We start from the raw sequence: 18,908 nt of genomic DNA, 5'->3' as shown, positions 1-18,908 counted from the left end.
TTTGGGTAAAAAAATTTGTTTTAATGGGGAGGGGGCTCGTGGTGGGAGTAACAGCACTGCTCGCCTTGGGGACAGGTGCCCTGTGGGGAGGGGGCAAAAATGGGGAGGGGGGGTTAAACCTGCCCCAACCCCCCCCTCTTTGTGTTCAGGACCCCCCCTCTGCATTCACAGACCCCTCCTCAAATTCCCCCCAAAATTTGCCCCCAAAATTCCCAGACCCCCCTCCCCATATTCCCACCCCCTGTTTTTATTCCCCATTTTATTTATTCCCCATTTTATTTATTCCCCATTTTATTTATTCCCCGTTTTATTTCTCCCTTTATTTCCTGCAAACCCCCCCCGTCATTCCTGGACCCCCCCCTCATTATTCACAGACCCCTCCTCAAATTCCCCCCAAAATTCCCAGACCGCCTCCCCATATTCCCACCCCCAATTTTATTCCCCATTTTATTTATTCCCCATTTTATTTATTCCCCATTTTATTTCCTGCAAACCCCCCCCCCTGCATTCACAGACCCCTCCTCAAATTCCCCCCAAAATTTCCCCCCAAAATTCCCAGACCCCCCTCCCCATATTCCCACCCCCACTTATATTCCCCATTTTATTTATTCCCCATTTTATTTATTCCCCGTTTTATTTCTCCCTTTATTTCCTGCAAACCCCCCCCCCCCCGCATTCACAGACCCCTCCTCAAATTCCCCCCAAAATTTCCCCCCAAAATTCCCAGACCCCCCCCTCCCCATATTCCCACCCCCAATTTTATTTATTTCCCATTTTATTTATTCCCCATTTTATTTATTCCCCATTTTATTTCTCCCTTTATTTCCTGCAAACCCCCCCCCCCGCATTCACAGACCCCTCCTCAAATTCCCCCCAAAATTTTCCCCCAAAATTCCCAGACCCCCTCCCCATATTCCCACCCCCACTTTTATTCCCCATTTTATTTATTCCCCGTTTTATTTCTCCCTTTATTTCCTGCAAACCCCCCCCGCCCTCTATTCCCATATTTTGGAGGGATCCCCCCCCATATTTTGGGGACCCCTTCCCCATATTTTGGGGACCCCTCCCCACCTCCTTGAAGCGTTTGCAGGGGAATTGTTTCAGCCCGGCCCCGTCCCGGCGCTGCCTCCTCTTGTTCTGGAGCCTCTCCCTCTTCTCCTGCAGGGAGGGGGCGATGCCCCCCCTGGAAAGCCTGGAAAGAGAGATGGGAATGAGGTGGAGACCCCACCCCAAAATAGGGCAGAGGGTGAGGGGACCCTCCCAAAAAGGGGAGAAGGTGAGGGACCCCCCCCAAAAAAAAGCACAAGGGGAAAGGATGAACCCCGAGCTCTTTTTAGGAAGTTTCTGCCCCACCCCGAGTGAAAAAAGGGGGAATGTCCCCCTTAAAAAGGGTGGGGGGCGCCTGAACCCCCAAACTGAGCCCCCCCCAGGCCTCACCGGGCTTGGCCCTGGCCTTGGGACCCCAAAAAGCTTCGGGGTTCTCGGGGAACCTCTTGAGCCGCGCCTGCGGGAGCTGGGTTGGCGTCCTCGTGGAGGGCAAAGGAAGCCTGGAGCCTGGGAAAGGGGGGTAAAGGAGGGGGTCAGGGGCTTTGGGGGGGTCTGGGGTCTCCCAAAATGGGTCTGGGGGTCGCCCCCAAACCCCACCCCGGGGGTCCTACGTGGGCTCCACCGAGAGGATCCGGGCGGCCGGGCTGGAGTCCGGGAGCCGCTCCAGCTTCACCGGGTGCAGCTTGGCCTGGGAAAAATGGGAAAAAATGGGGGAAAATTGGGGAAAAAGGGGGTGGGAAAAAGGGGATTCAGCCCCCCCCTCTCCCGAGCGTGGGGAGGGGTCCCAGAGCCCCTCCTCACTGACCCAGCAGCGCATGATGTCCCAGAGCACGGCCGGCGGCGCGTCCGTCTTGACGGCGTTGCGGCAGGCGTGGGACAGCGAGACGCGGAACCCCGCGTGCAGCAGGGCCGACCTGGGGGCCAGGGCGGGGATTGGGGGGGACAGAATGGGGTTTGAGGGGAGTCTGAGGAGGTTTTGGGGGGCTAGGATGGGGTTTGGGGGGCCAGGATGGGGATTGGGGGATCCCTGAGGGGTTTGGTGGGGCTGGGATGGGATTTGGGGGGCTGAGATGGGTTTGGGGGGGCCAGGATGGGGTTTGGGGGGGGCAAGATGGGGTTTGGGGGAACCCGAGGGGTTTGAGGGGGCCAGGGATGGGGATTGGGGGGGCTAGGATGGGGATTGGGGGATCCCCAAGGGGGTTTTGGATGTCCCTAAAGGGATTTGGGCTCCCGAGGGGGTTTTGGGTGTTCCTAAAGGGATCTGGGCTCCCTGAGGGGTTTGGGAGGGTTCCATGAAGGATTTGGGCTCCCTGAGGGGGTTTGGGCTCCCGAGGGGGTTTTGGGATCCCTAAAGGGTTCAGGGCTCCCCGAGGGGTTTTGGGTGTCCCTGAAGGGATTTGGGCTCCCGAGGGGGGTTTGGGCTCCCGGGGGGGTTTTGGGTGTCCCAGAAGGGATTTGGGCTCCCTGAGGGGGTTTGGGGGGGTTTCTATGAGGGGGTTTTGGGATCCCTGCAGGGATTTGGGGGATCCCCGAGGGGTTTTGGGATCCCTGCAGGGATTTGGGGGTTCCTCAAGGGGGTTTGGGGTCCCTGCAGGGATTTGGGGGATCCCCAAGGGGTTTTGGGATCCCTGCAGGATTTGGGGGGATCCCCAAGGGGTTTTGGGATCCCTGCAGAGATTTGGGGGATCCCCGAGGGGTTTTGGGGTCCCTGCAGGGATCTGGGGGCTCCCCGAGGGGGTTTGGGTGCCCACCTGAGCTGCAGCAGCGCCGGCGTGTTGCTGCGGACGGTGCTGCTCAGCCCGTCCAGGGTGTAGTACAGGGGGACATCGCTCAGCTCCTGCCCCACCAACACCCCCAGCATCACAACCAGCCCCAAAACCGGGGTGTCCCCATCGAGGGGCGTCCCCTGCGCCCCCCCAGGGCTGTCCCCATCGAGGGGCGTCCCCTGTGCCCCCCCAGGGCCGCCCCCTTTTGGCGTCACCTCGGCGATGACGCTCAGCATCCCCCGCATGCGCGGCTCCGTCTGGAAGCGCCCGGGGCTCCTCTCCAGGGCCGCCAGCAGCCCCTCCACAAAGCTGGGGTCGTGCAGGGGCTCAGCCCACACAGGGCCCCCCACCTTTAGGAGGGAAAAAAGGGGGTTCAGGGCCTTTTTTGGGGGTTTTTTTTGGGGAGGGGGCTGCACGCACCTGGTGGCGCTGCTGGCAGAACTCGCAGGTGGGACCCACGGGCGGTCCCGTGGCCGGGCTGTACTTGAAGCTAAGGCGGGGAAAAGTGGTTAAAACCCCCCCCAAAAACCACAAAACACAAATCGTGGGGACCCCCTGAAGGGTCTTGAACCCCAAAACCTCTATGGGGAGGGATGTGGGGAGGGATGTGGGGTCTGTACCTGCTGCCGTGGCTGCTGGCCCTGCCCAGGCGCTGCAGGTGGTGCGAGCCGCACCCCGTGCAGTGAAACACCAGCGCCTGCTTGCTGGGGGGAAAAACCCCGGATCAGGGCGAGTTTGGGGGCACAAAAAGACCCCCCAAAACCCCTCCCCAAACTCACCTGGCCGAGGCCTTGACCTTGGCCTGGCCCGTGAAGACCCTGACGAAGACGCGCACGTAGAAATCGGCGCTGACCGACAGCAGCGGCGCCACGAAGCGCTGGTAGCAGTTGGCGCGCAGGTCCAGGCTGTGCAGGACGATCCTCAGCGCCTGCCAGGGGACAAAAGGGACACGAAGGGACACGTGTGCCACCCCCTGAAGCCCCCTCCTCCCCCTGGCCACCCCCCAGCACCAACCATCTCGTGGCAGAACTTGCCCTTGAGGGACACGGCGCCGTATTTGCTGTAGCAGGTCTCGGCGCTGTTGCCGGCCAGCACCGCCATGTCCGTGCAGGTGACGCACAGCAGACCTGCAAAGTCGGGGTGCAGGGGGGGTCCCTGAAGGGGTTTGGGGTCCCTGAAGGTGTTTAGGGGCTCCCCGAGGTGGTTTTGGGTGTTCCTAAAGGGGTTTGGGGTCCCAAAGGGAGTTTTGGGGGTCCCTAAAGGGGTTTGGGGTCCCTGAAGGTGTTTAGGGGCTCCCCAAGTGGGTTTTGGGTGTCCCTAAAGGGGTTTGGGCTCCCTGAGGTGGTTTTGGGTGTCCCCAAGGGGTTTGGGGGTCCCTGAGGTGGTTTTGGGTGTCCCTAAAGGGGTTTGGGGTCCCAAAGGGAGTTTTGGGTGTCCCTAAGGGGATTTGGGTGTCCCTGAAGGGGTTTGAGGGTCCCTGAAGGGGTTTGGGAGCTCTCTAAAGATGTTTGGGGGTCCCCCAAGGGGTTTGGGTGTCCCCAAAGGAGTTTCGGGCTCCCTGAAGGGGTTTGGGTGTCCCCAAAAGGGTTTGGGTGTCCCTGAAGAGGTTTGGGTGTCCCTGAAGGTGTTTGGGTGTCCCTGAAGGAGTTTGGGTGTCCCCAAAAGGGTTTGGGTGTCCCTGAAGGAGTTTGGGGGTCCCTGAAGGGATTTGGGTGTCCCTAAGGGGATCTGGGTATCCCTAAGGGGCTTTTGGTGTCCTTAAAGGTGTGTGGGTGTCCCTGCAGGTGTTTGGGTGTCCCTAAAGGTGTTTGGGGGTCCCTGAAGGGGTTTGGGTGTCCCTGAAGGGGTTCGGTTGTTCCTAAAGGTGTTTGGGTGTCCTTGAAGGGGTTTGGGTGTCCCTGAAGGTGTTTGGGTGTCCCCAAAGGAGTTTGGTTGTCCCCAAAGGGATTTGGGTATCCCTAAGGGGATCTGGGTGTCCCTAAGGGGATTTGGGTGTCCCTGAAGGTATCTGGGTGTCCCCAAAGGTGTCTGGGTGTCCCCAGAGGGTTTTGGGGTGCCCCCACTCACCCCCCTCGCTGACGGCCTGCACGGCCGCGTCCAGGAAGGGCGCGGGGCTCCCGTAGGGGTCCAGGTCGATGACGTCGAAGGGCTGGCGCTGGGCTTTGCTTTGGTACATCAGCATCCTGGGGGTCCCCAAAGAGCCCCCCAAAACCCTCAGCACCCTCAGGGGACACCCACAGGGGTTGGGACCCCCCCTCAGTGTGGTCACAGCTTGGGGGCCAGGGCGGCTCCTGGCACCTTGTGGGGATATTGGGGTAAATTCTGAGGGGGAAAAGGGTCTGGGGGCTCCCCCCAGAGAGCCCAAAGTGGGGCAGGGGGGTGCTCATGGGGACACTCTGGGGACACCTCCCAGCCATGCTTGAGGAAGTGTCGGGGGGCTGGCCCCGTTCCCAGTGGGGTTTGGGGTCACCTGGTTTGATCCTAATTGGAATTTGGGGTCACCTGGCATGGCCCCAGTGGGATTTGTGAGTTTGGGGTCACCTGGCACAATCCTTATTGGGGTTGGGGGTCACCTGGTGCCGTTCCAATGGGGGTTTGGGGTCACCTGGAACAATTCCCAATGGGGGTTTGGGGTCACCTGGTGTGATTTCTATTGGGGTTTGGGGTCACCTGCCATGATCCCAATGCGATTTGGGCTCACCTGGCACAACCCCAATGGGATTTTGGGGTTCAGGCTCATCTGGCACAACCCCAATGGGATTTTGGGGATTTGGGGGTTCAGGCTCACCTGGCACAATCCCCATTGGGATTTGGGGTCCCCTGCCATGACCCCAATGGGATTTTGGGGATTTGGGGTGCCCTGCCATGACCCCAATGGGATTTTGGGGATTTGGGGTTTTGGGCTCACCTGGCACAACCCCAATGGGATTTTGGGGTTTTGGGCTCACCTGGCACAACCCCAATGGGATTTTGGGGATTTGGGCTCACCTGGCACAACCCCAATGGGATTTTGGGGTTCAGGCTCACCTGGCACAAACCCCAATGGGATTTTGGGGTTCAGGCTCACCTGGCATCAGCCAGCTGTGGTGTCACCAGCCCCTCCACGCCGTTCCTGGCCACGTTCCGCGCCATCAGCTCGGTGGCCCGGGGGGAGCAGTCGCTGGCCACGATGGCCCCGAGCCCCGGAACCTCCCGGGCAAAGCGCACGGAGCGGAGCCCCGAGGCTGCCAGGGCCTCCAGCACACGGAGCCCACCCTGGGGACGGGGAAAAATGAACCCCAAAAATCATCCTGGAACCCCAAAATCCCTGCTGGGATGGTCAGAAAACCCCAAAATCCCTCCCGGGCAAAGCGCACGGAGCGGAGCCCCGAGGCTGCCAGGGCCTCCAGCACACGGAGACCACCCTGGGGAGGGGGAAAAATGAACCCCAAAAATCATCCTGGAACCCCAAAATCCCTGCTGGGAGGGTCAGGGAACCCCAAAAATCATCCTGGGAGGGTCAGGGAACCCCAAAATCCCTCCCGGGTGAAGCACACAGAGCAGAGCCCCGAGGCTGCCACGGCCTCCAGCACACGGAGCCCACCCTGGGGAGGGGGAAATGAACCCCAAAAATCACTTTGGGAGGGTCAGGAAACCCCAAAAACCTCCCTGGGGGTGGCCGGGGGGGGCCCAGGAACCCCCTGGGGAGGCACAAGGCGGGCCCAGGAACACCAAAAATTCCCCTGGGGCACACAGGGAACCCCAAAAATCACCCTGAGGGGAGTCAGAGAACCCCAAAAATCACCCTGAGGGGAGTCAGGGACACCCCAAAATCTCCCTGGGGGTGCCCAGGAATCCCCAAAATCTCCCCGAGGGTTATGGGGGGCTCAGGAACCCCCTGGGGGGGTACATGGGGGGGTCAGATGGGCCTGAGACCCCCCCCCTCCAGAGGCACAGGGTGGCCTGGGACCCCCCAAAACTCCCCCAGGGGCACAGGAGGGCTCAGGGGGGGCTCAGGAACCTCCTGGGGGAGCACAGGGACCCCCAAACCCCCCCTTGAGGGCACAGGGGGGGCTCAGGGGACCCCTGGGGACACAGGATGGGGTCAGGGGATACCCAAGACCCCCCCCAGGACCCCTCCCCAGGACCCCTCCCCACCTCGCAGGGCTCTCCCGGCCGCGCCGTCCGCGGGGTCTCGGGGGCTCCCGGGGGGTCCCCGGCCTCGGGGGGGCTCTGGGGGCTCCCCCCCGGCTCCTCCTCGCCAGGAAGAACGACTGGGAAAGAGAGGAGGGGGTGAGGGGACCCCCAAAAGGGGGGACAGGGACCCCTCCCCTTCCCCAAAGGCGCCGTACCCCGAATTCCTTTGGGGCGCAGCCAGAGCCGAGCGAATTCCGTCAGGACAGCGCAGCTGGGGGGGGAAAAGGGGGGGTCAGGGACCCCCTGAGGGGGGGCAGAGACACCAAAACCCCCCCGGGGCAGCCCAGGACCCCAAAACCCCTTAGGATCACCCAAAATCCCCCCAAGGTCACCCCAAAACCCACCCAGGGCAGCCCAGGACCCAAAACCCCCTCAGGATCACCCCAAAATCCCCCCAGGACCCTCCAGAGACCCCCCCCCAAGCCCCCCGAGAGCCCCCCCAGGACCCCCTCAGGACCCTCCAGATACCCTAAAGGCCCCCCCAAGCCCCCTGAGAGCCCCCCAGGACCCTCCCCAGAACCCCCCAAACCCTCCCAGAGCCCCCCAGGACCCCCTCAAGGCCCTCCAGAACCTTCCCAGAGCCCCCCAAGCCCCCCCTCAATTCCTCCAAAGCGCCCCAAGACCCTCAAGGACGCCCCCGGCTCACGTCAGGTCGCGGTTGAAGCCCTGCACGGGTTGTAGAAAACCTCGTTGGCGCTGGGGAAGACGATGGTGGCGCGGCCCTCGGTGATCAGCGTCTCGCCGGTACCGGGGGGGCTCCCCTCGCTCTGGGGGGTCCGGCCGAGCCCTCGGGGTCGCCCCCGGCCCCTCGGGGGTCGCCCCCGGCCCCTCGGGGGTCGCCACGCCGTTGGGGGAGGCGGCTCCGTCCATGGCGGGAGGCACCGGGGGGGCTCTGCAGAGGGTCCTGAGTGCGGCGGCTGTGCCGGGGGGGGTCACGGAAGCACCGGAGCGGTTTTGGGGGAAAAAACGGCGGAATTTGGGCTCGGCCCCGGAGGGCGGGAAAAGGGGAGGAGACCCCCCCGGAAAAGGGGAGGAAGAGGCGGGGAATGGGAGAGCGGGGAGGACACAAAAGCCCCGTGAGAAAGGAGAGACTCCCCCCCCCCCCCCCCCACAAAAACCGGGACCGGGGGTCGCACCGAGCCCCCCGCCGCCCCCCCCACGCCGCCCCCTCCCCAGCACGTGGCAGGGCCCGGGGGGGGGTTAAACCCCCGGTGTGTCCCCCCCGTGCCCTCCGGGCTCTCCTTGTTCCCTCCGTGTCCCCCCCCCGCTCACCCGCGCGCGCCGCCCCGCGCATTCCCCTCACATGGGCGCCGCCATCTTGCGCCGCTCACGTGACCACGGCGGCCGCGCAGGGTTACAAAACCTCCGCCTGCCTCTCCCAAACGCCATCCCGCGGCATTGCCCGCCGGCGGCGCCGGGAGGAACCGATCCCGCCGCACCCCGCCCGCGGGACACGGTGCGCCAGCCACCCCGCGCTTTCCTTCGCGCTCCCCACGCGTTCCCCGCCGTTCCCCGCGCGTTTTCCGCCTCTCCCACCCTTAAAACTCCGCGTGGTCACCGGGCGGCGCGGGTGGATGATTCGGCGCTCGGCTGGTCGCGCAGGCGCGGGCGGCGCGCTCGGCGCTCGGCCGGTCGCGCCTGCCGCACAATGAATGGCCGCTGAGCGCGGCGGCCCCGGGAGCGGCTCCGGCAGCGGCCGCGGCCCCCAGCGCAGCGTCCCCGGCCCCCGGTACGGCACGGACCCCCCTGCCCCGCCCCGAACCCGCGCCCTGCCCCTTGCAGCGGCTCCCCGGTGCTCCGCTCCCTCCCGCACCGGGCCCGGTAACCCCCCAACCGCCGGCGCCCGTTCCCCGGGCCTGCGGCGCCTCCCGCCCCCCCCGCGCTGGGGATCCCTCGGTTCCCCCGGGTGACGCCGCTGCTGCTGCCGGGAATGGGGGGGGCTCTGTCCGTACCCCCCCGCTGTGGGGGATTGCGGTTCCCCCCCCCCTCCCATTGGTTGGGGGGTTTTGGGGACCCCCCCCAAAATTTGGGGTCCCCCCGGTGTCACCTCGGAGGGTTCGGGGGTCCCGTCCCCTCCCCTGCTGGGCACGGGGGGCTCCTCTGTCCCCAGCCCAGGGAGGGGGGTCCCTTTGGGTGCCCCCCCCCCACCCCCGTGTTTTGGGGTCCCTCTGCTCCTCCCCTCCCCCAGCTGGGGATTCACCCCCCCCTCCCAAAATTGGGGAACCCTCCCCCCTATTTCCCCTCTGGGGTCTCCCCCAGCCCCCAGGTCAGACTCGGGGGTCTCCTTTCCCCCCCAATTTGGGGGTGTCTCCCCCAAACCCTGCGGGTCCCTGGGGGGGTCCCCGCCCTGCCCTGTCCCCCCCAATTCCCTCAGAGCCCCCCCGGCCTTGGCGGGGACCCCCGAGCCTGGGGGGGATTTGGGGTGAGAGGGGTTGGGGGCTTTGTGGGACCCCTGGCTCTCTCCTCTGTGCCCCCTCTGTCCCTGCCCGTGTCCCTGTCCCCTGTCCCCACGTGTCCCCCACGTCCTGTGCCCCTGTCCCCAAACCCCAATGTCCCCTGTCCCCCCATGTCCACCCCATTCCCTGTCCCCATTGACCCCAACACCCCCACTGTCCCTGTTGTCCCCAACTCCCTCTGCTGTCCCCACTGTCCCCTCTGTCCCCAATGCCCCTCAATATCCCCAACAACCCAACGTCCCCAATGTCCCCAACACTCCCATTGCCCCCCAATGCCCCCTGTTGCCCCCCGCTGTCCCCAACACCCCTCAATGTCCCCCACACCCCTGTTGTCCCCCAATGTCCCAACACCCCTATGCTGTCCCTGCCATCCCCAACTCCCCCATTGTCCCCACTGTCCCCAGTGTCCCCAGGTGCTGTCCCCACTGCCCCAAATCCCCCCATTGTCCCCTCATTGTCCCCAGTGTCCCCAAGACCCCAACACCCCCGTGCTGTCCCTGCTGTCCCCAACTCCCCCATTGTCCCCACTGCCCCCAACTCCCCCCATTGTCCCCACTGCCCCCAGTGTCCCCTGCGCTGTCCCCACCGCCCCCAACTCCCCCATTGTCCCCAGTGTCCCAGTGCCCCCTGTGCTGTCCCCATTGTCCCCAGTGTCCCCAGTGCCCCTTGCGCTGTCCCCACCGCCCCCAACGCCCCCATTGTCCCCCCATTGTCCCCACTGTCCTCAGTGCCCCCTGCGCTGTCCCCATTGTCCCCACTGTCCTCAGTGCCCCCTGTGCTGTCCCCACTGCCCCCAACGCCCCCATTGTCCCCCATTGTCCCCAGTGTCCCCATTGTCCCCAACTCCCCCCATTGTCCCCAGTGTCCCCAGTGCCCCTTGTGCTGTCCCCACCGCCCCCAACTCCCCATTGTCCCCAGTGCCCCCTGCGCTGTCCCCATTGTCCCCACTGTCCCCAGTGCCCCCTGTGCCGCCCCCAACGCCCCCGTTTTGCCCCGCAGGCCCCGCCCGGCGCCCGCCATGGCGCAGACGCTGCAGATGGAGATCCCCAACTTCGGGAACAGCATCCTGGAGTGCCTGAACGAGCAGCGCCTGCAGGGGCTCTTCTGCGACGTCTCGGTGGTGGTCAAGGGCCACGCCTTCAAAGCCCACAGGGCCGTGCTGGCCGCCAGCAGCTCCTACTTCCGAGACCTCTTCCACAGCTCCAAGAGCGCCGTGGTGGAGCTGCCGGCCGCCGTGCAGCCCCAGAGCTTCCAGCAGATCCTCAGCTTCTGCTACACCGGAGGCTGAGCATGAACGTGGGCGATCAGTTCCTGCTGATGTACACGGCGGGCTTCTGCAGATCCAGGAGATCATGGAGAAGGGCACCGAGTTCTTCCTCAAGGTGGGTTTGGGGCTGGGGTTGGGGTTGGGTTGGGGGGTCAGGGCAGAGGAGGGAAGGGTGGAGGTGAGTCCTGTGGTGTTGGAAGGCTGATTTATTATTTTTGTGATATTATATATATTGTATTACATCATATTGTATCATGTAATACTGTATCATATCTTAATTATATCATATCTTAATTATATCATATCTTAATTATATCATATTAATATATAATGTAATGGAAGGAGGAAATTATGAATCTGACTCGTGTTCTTAGAAGGCTGATTTGTTATTTTGTGATATTATATATATTATATTACATCATATTATATCATACCCTATGATATCGTAATTATATCATGTCATTATTACATTATATTATATTATATTATACTATACTATACTATACTATACTATACTATATTATATAATATATAAGGTATGGGTAATATAATGGAAGGAGGAAATGATGGATCTGACTCCCAGGTTCTTAGAAGGCTGATTATTATATTTATATTATATATTAATATATAATATGCGTGTAATATAAAGGAAGGAGGAAATTATTAATCTGACTCTGTGCTGTTAAAAGGCTGATATGTTATATTATATTATATTTATATTATATTATATATATTATATTATATTATATATTATATTATATTATATTATATTACATTATACTATATTATATCACATTATATTATATTATACTATATTACATTATATTATATTATATTATATTATATTATATTATATTATATTATATTATTATATTATATTATATTATATTATGTTATATTATGTTATATTACATTATACTATATTATATTACGTTATATTATGTTATGTTATATTATTAACATTATATTATGTTACATTATATTACATTATACTACATTATATTACATTACAGTACATTATATTACATTATATATAACGACATTAACATATACACACTATATTACATCTAATTGTACATATAATATATTTTCCTTTCCCCCTGAGCCTCCCAGCACTCAAACCCTGCCCCGGAGCGATTTTCCCGGCCAACGTGACGAGAAATGTCCCTCGTTGCAGGTGAGCTCCCCGAGCTGCGACTCGCAGGGGCTGCACGGGGACGACACGCCGGGCTCGGAGCCGCAGAGCCCGGTGGCGCAGACCTCGGCGGCGCAGGCCTGGCCGGCCGCGCTGCCCCTGGTGTCGCGGGTCAAGACGGAGCAGGGCGAGCCCGACGGCGTGCAGTGCACCTTCGTGGTCAAACGCCTCTGGGACGGCGCCGCCAAGGACTCCTCCTCCTCCTCTTCCTCCTCGGCCGGCGCCGGCAACAACGGCAGCAGGAAAATGGCCAAGTTCTCCGAGGCGGCGCCGCGCCAGAGCGCGCCCGGGGCCGGTGCCGGTACAGGCGGCGGTGGCACCACCCCTGTCCCGGTGCCGGCCCCGGTGCCCGGCACGGCTGCAGACCAGACCAGCCCCGGGGGCACGTCCAGCGCCTACACCAGCGACAGCCCCGGCTCCTTCCACAACGAGGAGGACGAGGAGGAGGACGCGGGCGAGGAAGGCTCGGACGAGCAGTACCGGCAGATCTGTAACATGTACACCATGTACAGCATGATGAACGTGGGGCCTGCAGGTATGGGGGGTTCCTGAGGGGTTTGGGGGGGTCCTGAGGGGATTGTGGGGGGTCCTGAGGGGACTGGGGGGCTCTGGGAGGGTCCTGGGGGTCTCAGGTGTGTGAGCAGTACAGGCAGATCTGTAACATGTACACCATGTACAGCGTGATGAACGTGGGGCCTGCAGGTATGGGGGGTCCTGAGGGGTTTGGGGGGGTCCTGAGGGGATTGGGGGGTTTTGGGGGGGTCCTGAGGGGACTGGGGGGCTCTGGGGAGGGTCCTGGGGGTCTCAGGTGTGTGAGCAGCACAGGCAGGTCTGTAACATGTACACCATGTACAGCGTGATGAACGTGGGGCCTGCAGGTATGGGGGGTTTGGGGGGGTCCTGAGGGGATTGGGGGGCTCTGGGAGGGTCCTGGGGGTCTCAGGTGTGTGAGCAGTACAGGCAGATCTGTAACATGTACACCATGTACAGCGTGATGAACGTGGGGCCTGCAGGTATGGGGGGGTCCTGAGGGGTTTGGGGGGGTCCTGAGGGGATTGGGGGGCTCTGGGGAGGGTCCTGAGTGGATTGGGGGGGTTTTTTGGGGTCCTGGGGGTCTCAGGTGTGTGAGCAGCACAGGCAGGTCTGTAACATGTACACCATGTACAGCATGATGAACGTGGGGCCTGCAGGTATGGGGAGGCTTTGGGGGGGTCCTGAGGGGGTTGGGGTGGTCTGGGGAGGGTCCTGGGGGTCTCTGGTGTATGGGGGTGTGTTTGTGGTGGGACCCTGCCCCATTGGAGGCGTGGTTAGAGCGTGTGGGCGTGGCCTGGTTGGGCTCCCTGTTGTCACCCCCCCACAGAATTTTCAAGCTTTTTTCAAGGATTTTCAAGCATTTCCCCCCCTGCCCACCACAAAGGCGACACCTCAGGGGTGCCAGGGACCCCAAAAGCCCCCTCCCCACTGCACACAGAGCCCCATTAGCCCCATTTCCACATCCCCACCCCTCCCCAGCTGCAGAGAAGGTGGAGGCCCTGCCCGAGCAGCCCCCCTGTGTGTGACCCCCATAAAGGTGACACCTCAGGGGTGACACAGGGGTGCCAGGGACCCCCAAAGCCCCCTCCCCACTGCACACAGAGCCCCATTAGCCCCATTTCCACCTCCCCACCCCTCCCCAGCTGCAGAGGCCCTGCCTGAGGAGCTGCCCTGTGTGTGACCCCCACAAAGGTGACACCATTAAGGTGACACCTCAGGGACACCCCCAACCCTGCAGGGACCCCCAAAGCCCCCTCCCCACTGCACGTAGAGCCCCATTTCCACATCCCCACCTCCCCAGCTGCAGAGAAGGTGGAGGCCCTGCCCGAGCAGCCGCCCCCGGAGCCCCGGGCCCGCGCCCGCCTGCGCCAGGACCTGGCGTCGCTGCCGGCTGAGCTGGTGACCCAGATCGGGAACCGCTGCCACCCCAAGCTCTACGACGAGGGCGACCCCGCCGAGAAGCTGGAGCTGGTCACTGGTACTGGGACGGACTGGGAGGGTCCCACAGGGCTCTGGGGTGTGGGGAGGCTGGGGAGGAAGGCAGGAGCCTCAGCTGGAATGGGAAATACGAAGCTCCTCCCCTTCAGAGTTGCTGTAAAATTTAAATTTCAGTTATAGAAATTAAATTTTTATTTTATTTTTTTTAATTTTTTTTTAATTTAAAAATTTGTTTTATAATTTAAATTTGATAATTTAAATTATCAAATTTTAAGTTTATTTTTATTTTGAAAAAAATAAATTTTTTTTTGGTTTTATATTAATTTTATAATTGAAATTTTTATAAATTGTAAAGTTCCCCTCTGTCTGAATTGCTATAAAATTTAAATTAAATTATGTTATATTGTATTATATTATGTTATGTTATGTTATGTATATTATGATATGTTATGTTATATGATGTTATATTATTATGTTTTATTATATTATACTATATTATATTTATTACATTACATTACATTATATTATTATATATGGTTGATATTGTATCATATCACATTATTATATTATTGTTTTTCTATTGTATATTTTTATTGTATATTTTAATATTTTATTATATTATATTACTATATTATTATATCGTATACATTCTATAATATAATGTAATGTAATATAATGTGAATAATGTGAAATATAATATAACGTAATATAATATAATGTAATATAATATAATGTAATGTAATATAATATAATGTAATGTAATATAATGTAATATAATATAATATAATGTAATATAATATAATGTAATGTAATGTAATATAATATAATATAACATAACATAATATAATATAATATAATATAATACAATATAATACAATATAATACAATATAATACAATATAATACAATATAACCTATTTTTTCTTAACAGAAGCCAACCACCACACAGGTGGCAAATAGCATACTAATTATGCAAATATGCAAATCTTGCCGTGCAGTCTGGCCCCCGCTGACCCCCCTGTGCCCCTGTCCCCAGGTACCAACGTGTACATCACGCGGGCCCAGCTGATGAACTGCCACGTCAGCGCGGGCACGCGGCACAAGGTGCTGCTGCGCCGCCTGCTCGCCTCCTTCTTCGACAGGTGAGACCCCCGGGGCTGCCCCCCGCCCTCACCCGGGCTGCCAGAGGGGATTTCTGGGGGTCCAAGCTGGGTTTTGTGGGTCCGGCAGGAACACGCTGGCCAACAGCTGCGGGACCGGAATCCGCTCGTCCACCAACGACCCCAGCAGGAAACCGCTGGACAGCCGGTGCTGCACGCTGTCAAATGTGAGTGGGGGGCTTTGGGGGGCTTTGGGGGGCTTGGGGGTGTCTGGGGGCTTGGGGGGCTCAGTACAGCCGGGTGCTGCACGCTGTCAAATGTGAGTGGGGGGCTTTGGGGGGCTCGGGGGGGTGTCTGGGGGCTTGGGGGGCTTGGGGGGACAGCCGGGTGCTGCACGCTGTCAAATGTGAGTGGGGGGCTTGGGGGTTAGGGTTAGGGTTAGGGTTAGGGTTAGGGTTAGGGGGCTTGGGGGGATGGAGGGACCAGGCAGGGGGGCTCAGGGTGGGGGGAGAATGGGGGGACAGCAGTGACCTCAAAGATGGGACAGGATTGACCTCAGGGAGGGCACGGGGGGACCCCAGAGGAGCACAAGGGTGACCCCCCCACAGGGGCAGCACCCACATTTCACACCCAAACCTTCCTGTGGGACCCCCACCAAACTCGGGGTGCTCCTGGCTGCCCCCCTGACCCCGTCCCCACCTGTCCCACCCCCCAGTTTACTGCCAGAACTTCGCTCCCAACTTCAAGGAGAGCAGGGACGGGGGGGACCCCAAGGAGGCACTGCCCACATTTCCCACCCAACCCCAAACTCGGGGTGCTCCTGGCTGCCCCCTGACCCTGTCCCCACCTGTCCCACCCCCCATTTTATTGCCAGAACTTTGCTCCCAACTTCAAGGAGAGCGAGGGACAGGGGGGACAGGGGCAGGGGGCTTGAGGCACTGCCCAATTTCCCACCCAACCCCAAACTCGGGGTGCTCCTGGCTGCCCCCTGACCCCGTCCCCACGTGTCCCCCCCCCAGTTTACTGCCAGAACTTCGCTCCCAACTTCAAGGAGAGCGAGATGAACGCCATCGCGGCCGACATGTGCACCAACGCGCGGCGCGTGGTGCGCAAGAGCTGGATCCCCAAGCTGAAGCTGCTCATGGCCGAGGGCGACTCCTACACCTCCTTCATCAACGACACCGGGCAAACTGGAGCCCGAGCTCATGGGCCCCGAGCCCCCCTTCGAGGCGGGGGGGGCCCGAGCCTGAGGGGGGGCCCACAGGGGAGGGGCTGCAGTGACCCCCCCGAGCCCCCACCCCCGGATATGGGACCCCCGAAATGGGGAGGGGATCCTGCCCTGAAATGGGGGGGGTGACCCCGCCCATGATCCCCTCAGTGCACCCTGTAGAGTAGGGACCCCTCCCCAGGCAGGGTCACCCATGGGGAGGGGTGTGGGGACCCTCCCTCCCCCCCAAAAGTGGGGAGGGGATTCCAGCCTGAGCTGGGGGGGTGCAGCGATGTCCCCCCACCCCCCCATGCACCCTGTAGGAGTTGGGACCCCTCCCCACACAGGGTCACCCCATGGGGAGGGTCCCTCCCACAGCCCCCTCCCCAAAGTGGGAGGGGATTCTGCCCTAAAATGGGGGGGGGGGGACCCCTCAATGCACCCTGTAGGAGTAGGGACCCCCTCCCCAGACAGGTGAGGGTGTAGGGACCCCCCCTTCAGGGGCTGGGCCCCCCCCAAAGTGGGGAGGGGATTCCGGCCTGAATTTGGGGGGGGTGCAGCTCCCCTCCCCCAGACCCCAGGAGTAGGGACCCCCCCCGCCCCACCTGGGGACCCCTCCCCACAAAAAGGGGGAGGGTCCCACCAGCAAGGGACCTGTGTGGTTTAGGGACCCCCCCTCACCCCAGATGGGCACTCCCAGGGGCTGGGACCGCCCCTCAGGGGCAGGGACCCCACATTGAGGCCCCGGTGGGTCCTGTGTCCCCCCACCCCCAGAACTTGGGGGGTTTTTTTGGGGGGGGGGGGCAGCCGCCTCTCGGCACAAGCGCAGCTGCCCCCCCCCCCTCCCCAAGCATTCAGGGGGGGCCCAGAGGGGGGGTCTGGGGTCCTGTGCCCCCCCCAGGGGCCCCCCCCATTCCCCTCCAGGCACCCGCATGTGTTTCCCCCCCCCCCTCCTTGTGTCCCTCCCTCCTCGTGTCCCCCCCCCAGGGACCCTCATGGCTCTGGGCAGCCCCCCCCCGCATGTGTCCCCCCCCCCCCAGGTGACCTCTGTGCCCCCCCCCAGGTCACCTGTCCCAGGTGTGTGTCCCAGGTGTGTGTCACAAAGTGTGGGGGCGGGGGGTCCTCACCTGTCTGTGTTTGTCCCCCCCCCACCACCAAATTGGGAGGGGTCTCCCTTATTGCCCCCCCTCCATGCTGGGGGGGGGGGACACTGTGTGTGACTGGGGGGGTGGGGGGGCCAGGGACACCCTGAGACTGGGGGGGGGACACAGGGACCCCCCCCCTCTGTCCCCAGGGCTTGGCTCTGAAGGGGAAACTGAGGCACGGTTTGCTGAGAACCCCCCTGGGAGTGACTGGGGGGGGTCACCAGGAGCCTCCCCCCTCTCCCACTCAGCTCTTGGTGGGGGGGGGGTCCCCAGGTGTCTCCCCCCCCCCTCAGTGCCCCTCCCCCCCAGGTCTCCTGACGTTTGGTCAAGTGCCTTACCCGCCCCTCCCCCCGCGCTCCCTCCGCGTCTCCGCTGCCCCCCCCGCCCCCCCCAGCACGGGGTGGGGGGCGCAGGGACCCCCCCCCCAACCCCAAACCCCAAACCCCCTCCCCCCCACCACGGCCTGGGTTCCCCCATTCACCCCCCTCCCCCCCATCCCCGTGCCTCAGTTTCCCTTTTTTCCTCCCGAGGAAATGGAGGGGGGAGGGTCTCCCCGCTGTCCCCCCCACCCTTCCACCCCCCCCCCCCCCCCCAAAAACGGGGTCCATCTCTTGGTTCTCCCCCTCCCCCTCTCGTTGCTGTACAGAATTTGGGGGGTGGGGGGCGCATGGACCCCCCCCGAACCCCCCCCCCCCAGCCCCGTGCTTGGCTTCCCTGGGGACCCCCCCCCCTCCCCTCCCCCAGTGTCTGTCCTGTGTAATGAAGTGCCAAGACCTCCCCCCCCCCCCCATCCGGACACCCCCCCCCCCCAAGGGCCCTTCTGGAGCGCCCCCAGACCCACCAGGACCCCTCCCCACCCCCCCCCGGGACCCCCCCCAAGGCCCCCCCGACGCTGGAGGTTGCACATGAACTGCTGTTGGGCGCGAGGGTAGCGTGTGAATAGTGAAAATAAACACAGAGTTTGTAACAGCCGCGCCCCACGGCCCCCAAAAACGGCCCCGGGGCCTGGGAAAATGGGGGGGGGTCGTGAAAAACCACTGGGGGGGTGGGGGGGCGCGCGGGGGGCGGTTCCGCCCCTTTTTGCCCTTATATGGTCATGCGGAGGCGGAGTTTCCTGCCTTTCATGCGTGGCTCCGCCCCCTTCCCGTGCCTTATATGGGCATGGAAGGGGCGGGGAGGGGATCCCCGGTGAAGGGGGGGGGGCACAGGGATCCACAAAACGGGGGAGGGGGCACAGGAACCCCCCCAAATGAATGCGGGGTGCAGGGACCCCGAAAACCGGGGGGGGGGGCGTAGGGACCCCCCCCCCAAATTCATGGGGGGGGCACAGGAGCACCTGAAACACACGGGGGGGGGGGCAGGGACAGCGCTTTGCGGCCATTTTACAACAGTCGCGCTTTACGTGCCCCCAAAATCCCAAAAACTGCCCCCAAAATCCCCAATTCCCGGCCAATCACCCCAAAATCTGCCCCTAAAATCGCCCCAAAATCCCCAAATCCCTGGCCCCAAAATCCCTGAAATGACCCCCAAATCTCACCCAGTCAGCCCAAAATCCCTGCCGAAAAACGGCTCCCCAAAA

The 18,908-nt window shown here is 60.9% G+C and overlaps 2 protein-coding genes across 2 annotated transcripts; one reads left to right on the top strand and one right to left on the bottom strand.

Annotated features, from left to right (window-relative positions):
* Positions 1 to 10,743, bottom strand: TRMT1 (tRNA methyltransferase 1). Its single transcript, XM_077192360.1, is given in 21 exon segments — positions 1 to 80; positions 1,072 to 1,184; positions 1,438 to 1,508; positions 1,510 to 1,554; positions 1,659 to 1,735; positions 1,853 to 1,961; positions 2,799 to 2,884; positions 3,029 to 3,163; positions 3,234 to 3,303; positions 3,434 to 3,517; positions 3,593 to 3,741; positions 3,828 to 3,940; positions 4,881 to 4,996; positions 5,881 to 6,068; positions 6,951 to 7,066; positions 7,145 to 7,200; positions 7,636 to 7,660; positions 7,663 to 7,777; positions 7,779 to 7,906; positions 8,526 to 8,718; positions 10,445 to 10,743. Coding segments are annotated over 21 exon segments (2,115 nt in total). The 5' UTR covers positions 10,511 to 10,743; the 3' UTR covers positions 1 to 20.
* NACC1 (nucleus accumbens associated 1) lies at positions 10,657 to 17,792 on the top strand. The gene is made up of 7 exons (XM_077192371.1): positions 10,657 to 10,827; positions 11,890 to 12,442; positions 13,742 to 13,918; positions 14,914 to 15,019; positions 15,108 to 15,186; positions 15,365 to 15,383; positions 15,997 to 17,792. The coding sequence occupies exons 1-7, from the start codon at positions 10,798 to 10,800 to the stop codon at positions 16,332 to 16,334; spliced, it is 1,302 nt and encodes a 433-aa protein (XP_077048486.1). The 5' UTR covers positions 10,657 to 10,797; the 3' UTR covers positions 16,335 to 17,792.
* Positions 17,793 to 18,908: the final 1,116 nt, after the last annotated feature.

The sequence above is a fragment of the Agelaius phoeniceus genome, chromosome 32, assembly GCF_051311805.1.
Source record: "Agelaius phoeniceus isolate bAgePho1 chromosome 32, bAgePho1.hap1, whole genome shotgun sequence".
NCBI lineage: Eukaryota > Metazoa > Chordata > Aves > Passeriformes > Icteridae > Agelaius > Agelaius phoeniceus.
Note: the sequence above shows the minus strand (reverse complement) of the source record. Positions and strands in the feature narration are given on the sequence as shown.

Coding starts and splice junctions, on each gene's coding strand:
- NACC1 (XM_077192371.1), top strand. CDS start 10,798: ATGGAGAAGGGCACCGAGTTCTTCCTCAAG. Junction 12,443..13,741: donor GATGAACGTGGGGCCTGCAG/GTATGGGGGGTT, acceptor CCACCTCCCCAG/CTGCAGAGAAGGTGGAGGCC. Junction 13,919..14,913: donor GAAGCTGGAGCTGGTCACTG/GTACTGGGACGG, acceptor CCCTGTCCCCAG/GTACCAACGTGTACATCACG.